Raw genomic sequence first — 9,897 nt, forward strand, 5'->3', positions numbered from 1 at the left:
AAGGGGCAATGAACCAACCCTGAGGTTACCCGTGTGCAGGGCGGGACCCTCCGGGGACGGGACAGCTGCCCCGGCCGCTCCCGGCTCTCGGGGGAAGATTTCGGCACGGCCCGGCCGGTCCCGGCTCTCCGGGCGCTGCCCCGGCTGGTCCCGGCCCTCGGGGGAAGATTTCGGCACGGCCCAGCCGGTCCCGGCTCTCCGGGCGCTGCCCCGGCCGGCCCCGGTTCTCCCGGGAGGCCCCGCCCGGGCCTGGCGCAGCTTCCGGGGCAGCCGCGGCCGTTCCGGGCGGCGGCGCGGGCGCCATGGGGGTGACGAGACAGAAGCACGCGAAGAAGATCATGGGCTTCTACAAGCACAACTTCCAGTTCCGCGAGCCCTTCCAGGTGCTGCTGGATGGCACCTTCTGCCAGGCCGCGCTTCGCAACAAGATCCAGATCCGGGAGCAGCTGCCCGGGTACCTGGGCGGCGCCGCGCAGCTCTGCACCACGCGGTACGGCGGGGAGCAAAGGTGCCCCGGGCGCAGAGGGGGGCTGAGGGTGACCTGCGGGAGGCTGGGAGCATCCTCGGACCCAGCTGCCGTTCCGAAAGCGGCACGGACTGCGGGGCCAGCGGTAACCCCGCTGTGTGAGGGAGGGCCGGGTGGGTCTCTTCCCCCCACACCCAGCGTCTGCTTGGTGGGGTGGTAACAACGGGGGCAAGCGGAGATCTGGGCCTGGAGGGAGCTCCTGCCCGGCCGGAGCTGCAGCCTGCCTGTGCTGGGTTGTTTCCGAAGCTGCTGTTCGCAAGGGAGGACAAGGATGAGCTAGACAAAGATATGGTAGTAAAACATGCGCACTACATACTGAAGTTGCCTCCAAGTTGCCTTTGTTATGACTTGATTAGGTATATTGTGTATATTAAAATACAAAAGTACAGTTACATTGTATATTTGCAATAACAGAATAGCCAACTGCCCTCTATGGAGGCATGTAGTGAAAGTACCAGGAACAGGTATACCCTGGGCTCGAAGAACACACTGAACCTTCTTGCACAGTGTATGGAACTGGCCTGCACTTCTATAAAGTATTGAGTCATGTCATTAGCTGTGGAAGGTTTGGGAATTGCAGTGATCCAAACTTTTCCTGTCTTGTTGAAACATCACCTGCTTCTTTTGTCAGCAGTATCTGTTGATCATTTTGACCAGCTTCCACTGAGGCCAGCTGAATGTTTGCTGTCAGAATACTGAGCTGCTGAGACAGCACCTCAATTTTATGAAAAGAGCCTCGCAGGGGAAATGAGCTGGCTTGCTGTGACCCCAGGTGGGGTCTCACTAGTGTGAAGTAGGGGGGAGAGTCCCCTGCCTCACCTTGCTGCCTGCACTGCTTTTGATGAAGCCCAGGACACAGCTAGCTTTCACACTGCTGGCTCATGTTTTGCTTCTCGTCCACCAACACACCTCCCTGGTCACTCTTGTCAGGGCTGCTCTCAGTCCATTCTCTTCCATCTCAATCCATTCGTGCTTGGGTTGCACTGACCCATATACAGGACCTTGCACTTGGCATTGTTGAACTTTATAAGGATTACACAAGCCCATCTGAAGCCTCTCCAGGCCCCTCTGGATGGCATTCCTTCCCTCCAGAGTGTCAACAGCACCACACAGCTCAGTGTCTATGGCTGACTTGCTGAGGGTGCACTGGATCCCACTGTCCATGTCACTGACAAAGATGCCAAATGTCCCAATACCAACCCCTAAGGAACAACACTTGTCACTGGTCTCCACTTGGACATTATGCAGTTTACTGCAATTCTTCAATGCAACCCTCCAGTCAATCCATATCCACCCAGTGATACATCTGTCAAATCCATGCCTCCAGTGTAAAGACAAGGAGGTTGTGTGGAACAGTGTGCAGAGCTTTGCATAAGTCCAGTTGGGTGACATCTGTTGCCCTTCTTTATCCATCAGCACTGTAACTCTGACACAGAAGGCCGTCAGATTTTTCATGATTTCCCCTTAGTGAAGCCATGTTGGCCTTGTTTTCCTCACACCTTATGTACTTTTGAGGAGAAAAGTATAACGCTCCATAATCTTGCCAGGCACAGAGATGAGACTGACTGGCCTGTTGTTCCCCAGATCTTTTATTTCCATTTTTAAAATAAATTACATTTTCAAGTTTTATAATAAGTTAATTTTAAAATAAATTAAATTTTTAAAATAATTCTATTTGTTAGGTAGTATTTCATATGCTCGGTGGTATTCAAGCATAAATTTAAGGACTCAGCATTGTTGCTGATGTGAATTATTTTTAAATCACTGAATATATCTTAATTTTATTACTGGTTAATCATGTTTACAGCCAAGGAAACCTTGCTGATGTCTTCAGATGGGCTATTGCTTTCAGAGTTCTGGGTGCCATTTACAAATCACAGAGCCTGAACAACTGGGCGTTGCTCATTCCTCAGTAACTCACATCAGCCTTTTGCTGTTGTAAAAAATATGAGGGGCTTTTTTTGTTTAAAAATTATTGTCTCTTTTGGTTTTCAGATGTGTCATAAAAGAACTTGAATCACTGGGGAAAGCACTGTATGGAGCAAAATTAATTGCCCAGAGATTTCAAGTTCGAAACTGTTCTCACCATAAGAATCCTGTGAGTGGTTCAACCTGTTTACTTTCCATGATTGAAGATGGCAACCCTCATCACTTCTTTATTGCCACACAGGTAAAAGCTCATGGGAAATGTAGCTCCATTTCTTTTGAAGTGATGTTTTGATACCTAAGGATAAGGAAGCCTACAGTAACTTTGATTATGAGGTTTTTAAATAGTTGGTGGGAATTAATCATGTAAAGCATTACTCGCTCTTTAATGTATTTCCTAATTACAAAGCAGGGAATCTTTTCTCCTACTTGAACAACTAGGGTTTTTTTATTTTGTAATGATATTGCTTACTTTAGGTGAAAGAGTATGAAAACATACTGACTACCTATTGACATGTAAAAAACAACTCATGAATGTTAATTTGCATATTGCTTGTGTGTGCATCCCCTTACCTGAACTGCTTTGCACAGTAGCCTGAAAAATGAAATTAAATGTTAACATCCATATAACTTCAATTTTAAGACATTTTGAACTAAAGAATAAATAACTATGCAAATAAAATAGGCTTTTTTTTCCTTGAGTTTGTTATTGGGCCTGCATGTATAAATGATACACAATACATATAAAAGAGTTAAAAGAGTTTATAGTAAAATTCTTTATAGTTATGTAAGTTACAGGAGTTAAAAAATTATTTATTACAGAAAAAATAATGTTACTTCTTGTGGTGTGGTGGTCTGCATACAAGTGAATTGGGACTTTTTCCTGAAAAAATGTATGTATGCATCTACATGCAGGAAAAAGGAAAATGTTGGTAAATTTTGCATCAGAAGAACAGCTAATCAGGAGAGAAAATGAAATTTAGTTGCTCTGCAGGGCCATGTATATCTGCTAGATTAAGTTTCTTATCTTTTTCATAATGTAATTTATCTTCATAGTTTTGTATTAAAAGTAGGTGCATTTGAATTGCAAATACCATTTCATCTGAAAATATTGACTAAAGTGTTTAATCTTGCAGGACCAGGAATTATCAAACAAAGTGAAAAGGAAGCCTGGCATTCCTCTCCTCTTTATTATTCAGAACACTATGGTGCTAGACAAACCTTCTCTTAAATCTCTGGCATTTGTTCAAAAGTTGCAGACAAATCAGCTTGTTCCAGAGTACCAAAAACAAAGTATTGTGGAGCTTAAAGAAAAAGAAGGACTAGTAAAGCAAGAAGGTGAAAAGAGAAGAAAGCGCAAAAGGGCAGGAGGCCCCAATCCTCTCAGCTGTCTGAAGAAGAAAAAGAAGAAAACACAGGAGGGTCAGGAGCCTTCTGCTGAAAAGAAGAAAAGAAGAAAAAGAAAACGAAATAGAGTTTCGAAAGCAGAAGCCATGCAGTCAGTGCAGAAGAATGAAGGAGAATAAACCTATCTTTGTAGACAACACAGAACTTGAACATTGTTTGAACTTTGAAAAAAAAAAGATAGATTAATATGCAGTCATATGACATTGAGTTGTTAATATTAAAATTTATTTTTATGAGATGGTACTGCTTATTACTGTATCCCAGTATTTGCAGGTTATTATCCTAATAATTTATTCTGTTATTTACTATTGGGTTTGTGACAAAATATTTAGGAACCCTCATATTTCATTATTCTCTCCAGCATCATGGCTTGTGTTAAAATTCCCATGCTATGTAGCAGTTTTTTAGAAATGCTTCTTGGCCTCAATACGGATTTCAGTGGGATATTAGACTTCTTTCTAAATTGAAGTTGCTAATCTTAATAAAACTAGTTTTTACAGGTGGCCTGTTAGAGATTATGAAACTGACCTAATACAACACAATAGATTATTTATCTCTGTTTGAATACAAAAGTTAACTCTTGCAAAGAGACCTCATGCCCTCAAAAGCCCTGTCCAGCTTAAATTTCCCTGTGAGTACCATTTGAACCAGTACTTCTCTTGGTGTTGATCTTTATTTATTAAGAAAATCACAGAGGCTGTGCAAGTGTGTTGTTATTCCTGACATTATAAGGGCATCTCCAGTCTTGTCTATTTCACCTGCAGTTTACTATTTTTTTTAATAGGAAAAGTGCAACTTAAATTGCTGAATCAAAGCACTGGTAGTACCTAATGGCATCACAGTGTAGCAGAGCTGTGCAGGACTCCTGGAATACAAACAGCTGAGGGCGATGGGACTCGGGCCCTGATGACTGTTCTGCTGTTCTGCTGTAAGGTTAGGAACAGATCAGAACTGGGTTGGAGGAGAGTTGTGGTTTAACCCCAGCTGGTAACTCAGCCCCATGCAGCCATGCACTCAGCTTCCCCTGCATTGGGATGGAGAGAATCAGAAGGGTGAAGTGAGAGAACTTGTGGGTTAAGATAAGGACAGTTTAATAAGGAAAGTAAAAAAAGCATGCAAAACACAAGCAAAGCAAAACACAAGCAGTGCAAAAAAAAGGAATTTCTTCACAGCTTCCCATGGCCAGGCAGGTGTTCAGCTACCCCCAGGAAAGCAGAGATCCATCAGGTGTGATGGTGACTTGGGAAGACAAACACCACTCCAAATGTCCTCTCACCTTCCAGCTTTATATGCTGAGCTTGATGCCATATGCTATGGAATACATTGGGTCAGTTGGAATCAGCTGCCCTGCCTGTGTCCTCTCCCAGCTTCTTGTGTCCCCCCTGCCTACTTGCTGGTGAGGGGAGAAGCAGAAAATGCCTTGACCCTGTGTAAGCACTGCTCAGCAATAACGAAAACACCTCGACACTTAAGCACAAATGCAAAAACACAGCTACTGTGAAGAAAAGTAACTACCCCAGCCTAAAGCAGCACAAGGACACAATTTCTAAAATGGTTTCAAGTACATGATTTTCATGAATAGCTATTGCTTCCTATGCCTCCTTAAATGTTTGGTGGCATTAGAGTCTGAAGTGAGTGACCAAAATGACAATAGAGAGACATGTGGCATAGCACATGCTGTAGCATCAGTGTGCTCTCACAGTGTTCCAGTCATCTCTTCCCAGATTTTTAACTTTTCTCAATGCATTTCTTCTTAACTGAGATGTTCTTAAAAGGAAAGCTTTCTGCTTCTTGACCTACATGGGTTTAAGCTGTGTGTTCTAGACAATTCCTTAGCCTGTGTATCATGCATTTGCAAAGCAGTTCTCATGCGCTGTCTGCACAGGTTCTTGAATGTCTGGAGCACATAGCGATCATTTATAACGCTTTCTGTTGGCTTTTCAAATTATATAGACAGTTGTTTCACAGAGTTTAAGAAACCAGCTCGAGTGATGGGAGTTGGCCAGTCTTAGCAGACTCTGCAGAGTCACATCTGTCCAGCACAGGAGATGCATGGTGTGTGTGCTCTGTGCTCATGGCACAGGACACTGCTGCAGCCCCAGCCCAGGCCTTCCTCACAACACAGCTGCTAGAAGCAGGCTGTGCCTGCATTGTTCTGTTTGAGACCATAAGCATCTTTGGAACAGACTGTGAGAGACAGAAGCAGGGCAGAAGGGTGTTATAGTCAAGATGAAAGCTTTAATTGAAATTTAAAACAGTCATGCTCATCGTGATGTTGTTCTCACACTGATTGCTGAAGTGAGTCCTGAGGAGAAATTGAGTAACTCCTAGAAATACCTTAATGCAGCATATTTGTTTGACACTTTTCTCAAGCTGTCATAGTCCCTATACCTTCACTTCTTTGGGCACAGTCCCATATTAATGTCATTTTGCTTCCCATTCCTCCATAAATATTGCTTATATTTCTTCCTCCTCCTGCAACCCACCCACAGATATCACTGCTGTAAGTAAAACTTGGAGCACAGTTGGTTCGCCATCAAAATCTCATTCTGAGTCAAAAGTATATTAAAACCCAGTCAATTTACTAAAAATATTGTTTTTTAAAATAGAGCAGAAAGCACCCTAATTATTTACAGCAGTCCATCTCAGTGTCATTGAAACACAAAGCTTAAATTCACCTTTTTTTAAAGACTGTGAACAGACACAAACATAATTTCTGCAAAAAGAAAAGAAAATATTTTAAAAGTCCTCTAATGATTCCCACCTTAAGGAATTTAAAACAGCATTTTTCTATCTTCCCTTAGCATTTGAACACAAACTGACTCATGGTGCTGCCATTGGGAAGACCTGGAATACAAAGGGAATGAGGTCTTAAGAGAAAAACTGTAAAATTTATCTGCCGCATACGTGCAACTCTCCTCCTGCATGGTAAGTAATTTGTGAGATTTGGGTGAGAGCTCCCACCCAGGCAACAAGCACAGGCAATCAGTGGTTTGAAATGTGAAAGAGAAGCCCACCTAGTTTCCAAGTGAAGCAAGTCCAGCTGACTGGCTGTGTTCATGCGGCTAAGTCAGTACCCCGGGAGCAGCCGCTCACACGGAGCCCCGGGGGCAGGGCGGGCTCTGCCGGGCTGGGCTCTCGCAGCTCACAGCGCTGCGGTTGCCGGCTCAGCCGTCCCTGCGGGTGCTCTCGGGCCGCGCTGCCTCTGCCTGCCAGGTCTAGCTGGCCAGGACTGTGAACCTTGGCAAGTCCCTCTAGGAATTCAGCAGTGTGAATCTCTAGGAGCATCCCTAGGCCTGTGAGAAACACCACTGTGGGAGCACCCACAGAGCAAACTTTGCTGTCATAGGTGTTCACTCCATGTACTGCCCAAAAAGCCACTGCCTTATTTATCAATAAAAAGGCAGGAGTTGTGGCCACAACTCTGCTATAGACAGGGTTCCCAATATAACTTTCTCATGAAGTTTAGGATTGTTTTGCTCTAGGGTGTTGGAGAGACTGCTTTCAGTTTTGAAATTACAGAAACCAGAGGTAAATCAAAAGGAGCTTGACCAAAAGCTTCTTTGGGGCTGTCGATTTCCTCTTTTCTCAGACAGTATAAAAATATACGCCAAATCCTAGGCAGCAGCTCACTAAGTCTTTTTCTTCTTTAAAAAGACAGGGAAATAACCAGTGTTATACAATACAATGTATGCTACATGTGCAGAGTAATAGAGGAAGAAAACAATAATACATCAGGCACAGTCTGCAGGGCATTAATGTTGAATTTAGGATGGAGTCTCATCTACAAGCAGCAGAAGATATTTACCTAGACTACCTGCCAATTCAATTGGCTGGATTTATATGTTAGTGTGATCCAGTAGTGTACAATAAATCACTCTCTGGGCATCTGTTAATGACACTAAATAGATGAGTTAATTAGAAGTTTCTGGAACCTGGGATGTTTATGAATCATTAAAGTAAATATGAATATGGTATGACTTGAGGAATAAATACATTCTGGTGGTGAAAGGAAAATAGGATGTCCAGATCAGTCCTGCTCATTTGTTTTCAGCTACACTGATACAGTGTGAATGACTTCTCCATCAGCTTTATAGTGCTCCTGGAGTTTCTTGAACATGTTCTGTCAGATACAAGATGAAGAACATCGGAACAATACCATTATTTATATTCACTGCATCTTTCATATAGAAGTTTCACAAACAGCTACTGTATATTTCATACCTCTGTGTGGGCGTAATATCTCACACAGGGAGCAGCCAGAGATACGGGAATGAACAAATAAGAGCCCCAGCAGGTGTTATCATTTACAATTTAAGGGAGAAAAATTGCAGTGTTCCGAGAGAGAATGACAGAAAGCAAAAGTTTTTGTACCCAGAGAGTCAGAAGTGAGAGAGAGACTGCACCTTGTGATTTAGGAATGGCCTAACTAATGCCGGGAAAGGGGCTTGTGATGTATTTCTGGTAATTATTATGTCTGTGCACTCCAAGCCCCAGATTTGTCTCAGAGAGCTCAGCTGTCTGCGCACAGAGGCAGTCATTTTGTAAAAGTTGCTACAGCTTGTTATAGAAGAGACAGGCTAGGCTCCCTCGGGGGAACTTTGTTTTCTGATTTCTTCTCCTGTGGTTGAGAGGGAGAGCATGCAGCTGTGCTTTGTATATGGATACAGGGAAACAATGAAGCTGTTAACAAGGGTCCAATTAAAAACAACCCAGAGCCAAGAGCTGGAAGAAAGAAAAAAGACAATATATTAGTCACTGAGATTTAAAGAAACCAAGGAAGAGAGAAAAAAAATATATGAGGGTTTCACGGTGTTAACTGGAGGAAAGAATTGGTCAGCAGTGAAAGGTGAACCAGAAATGGCTCAGCAGTCAAGGAGAATAGGGAACACAATAATAAACCATAAACAAGTTTTTAAAAAATCTTTCTAATTACCTTAAGAAAACCTCATTACCCTTTGTGGCTCAGTTTCTGCCTTTTCAAAACAGCAAGCTGAACTGACTAAACTGCTCACAGATCCTGTGCTGATGGCCCAAGAAGTCCTGCAGAATGTCAGTCTCATGCCACCAAACCCTTTGTGTCTTTATGGTTTTTCAATATCACTTTGAGCACTGCAGGTTAGCAGCCAAATCATTCTGCTGTAGAGTTTGCCTGACCTTGCACGTGGCTCACTGCCCAGTATGCAGATATTACATCCAGGAGCAACCCTACTCATTCCATTACTGATAGGGTTAATTGCTCCTGAGGGTACTCGCAGCAATACTCTCGAATAGCCAGCCAGCAGTTCTGGCATGGTATGGGTTCCTTTTGAAGTCCAATCTCCTTCCAAGAACTCAGTAGGGGACCTCAAAAGTTTCTTGTTGCAGACTTGACTTACAGTTGATCCAGAATGATCTTGTTGCCATATTAATTCCTCTGGGGCCAAAGATGCTACTGATCTGACTCTTCAGGGTGGATACTCTTTCAGACTGTCTTGGAGAAACACAGGAAATTTTTCACTTTGTGAATTGGCACCATCTTTGACAGCCAGGTTTTCAGAAAAAAACACTTTTCTGGAATTCCTGGCTCCCCCTTTCAACCCTGATCTCTCTTTCAGCTCTGAAAAATACAAGCAGGGCTGTTCTGGGATGGTCCAAAAATCTGTCTCAGCTAGCATCATGCCTCCAGTAGTGGCTGAATGTTGTTCTCAGGAGTAGAATGAAAACTGACAAAACATCTTCTTGGTGCTTCCCCAAATAACTTTCCAACTTTCTGACAATTTATTAGGGAGTTCCTGACCCAAGAAAAATATTTTGTTTTTAACAGCGGACAATGATTTTCTGTTTCACTAATTTGTTCAATCTCTCCTTGAAACCATGTAAACTTTAAACCTCTAATTTTCTGTGGCAAGAAGTTGCATAACTTGAACACGTCTTATGAAAAATACTTTCATGTGCCAATTAAGAATCTATCTGTTGCCTACCAGCTGGCCCTTATAATGGGTAAAAGTTTAAGGAGTCATTCCTTAGTCATCCTTCCCATGCCACTTGTGCCTGAA

The 9,897-nt window shown here is 43.2% G+C and overlaps 1 protein-coding gene across 1 annotated transcript; it reads left to right on the forward strand.

Moving 5' to 3' along the window:
• The first annotated feature begins 275 nt into the window (after window positions 1-275).
• Window positions 276-4,485, forward strand: UTP23 (UTP23 small subunit processome component). The gene is made up of 3 exons (XM_030971530.1): window positions 276-490; window positions 2,522-2,696; window positions 3,589-4,485. The coding sequence occupies exons 1-3, from the start codon at window positions 303-305 to the stop codon at window positions 3,976-3,978; spliced, it is 753 nt and encodes a 250-aa protein (XP_030827390.1). The 5' UTR covers window positions 276-302; the 3' UTR covers window positions 3,979-4,485.
• The last annotated feature ends 5,412 nt before the right edge of the window (window positions 4,486-9,897 follow it).

Source organism: Camarhynchus parvulus, chromosome 2 (assembly GCF_901933205.1).
Source record: "Camarhynchus parvulus chromosome 2, STF_HiC, whole genome shotgun sequence".
Lineage (NCBI taxonomy): Eukaryota > Metazoa > Chordata > Aves > Passeriformes > Thraupidae > Camarhynchus > Camarhynchus parvulus.

Excerpts from the sequence above, each read along its gene's own strand:
- UTP23 (XM_030971530.1), top strand. The coding sequence starts at position 303 with ATGGGGGTGACGAGACAGAAGCACGCGAAGAAGATCATGGGCTTCTAC. Across the intron at positions 491-2,521 it reads GCGCAGCTCTGCACCACGCG|ATGTGTCATAAAAGAACTTG; the intron begins GTACGGCGGGGA and ends TTTGGTTTTCAG. Across the intron at positions 2,697-3,588 it reads ACTTCTTTATTGCCACACAG|GACCAGGAATTATCAAACAA; the intron begins GTAAAAGCTCAT and ends TTAATCTTGCAG.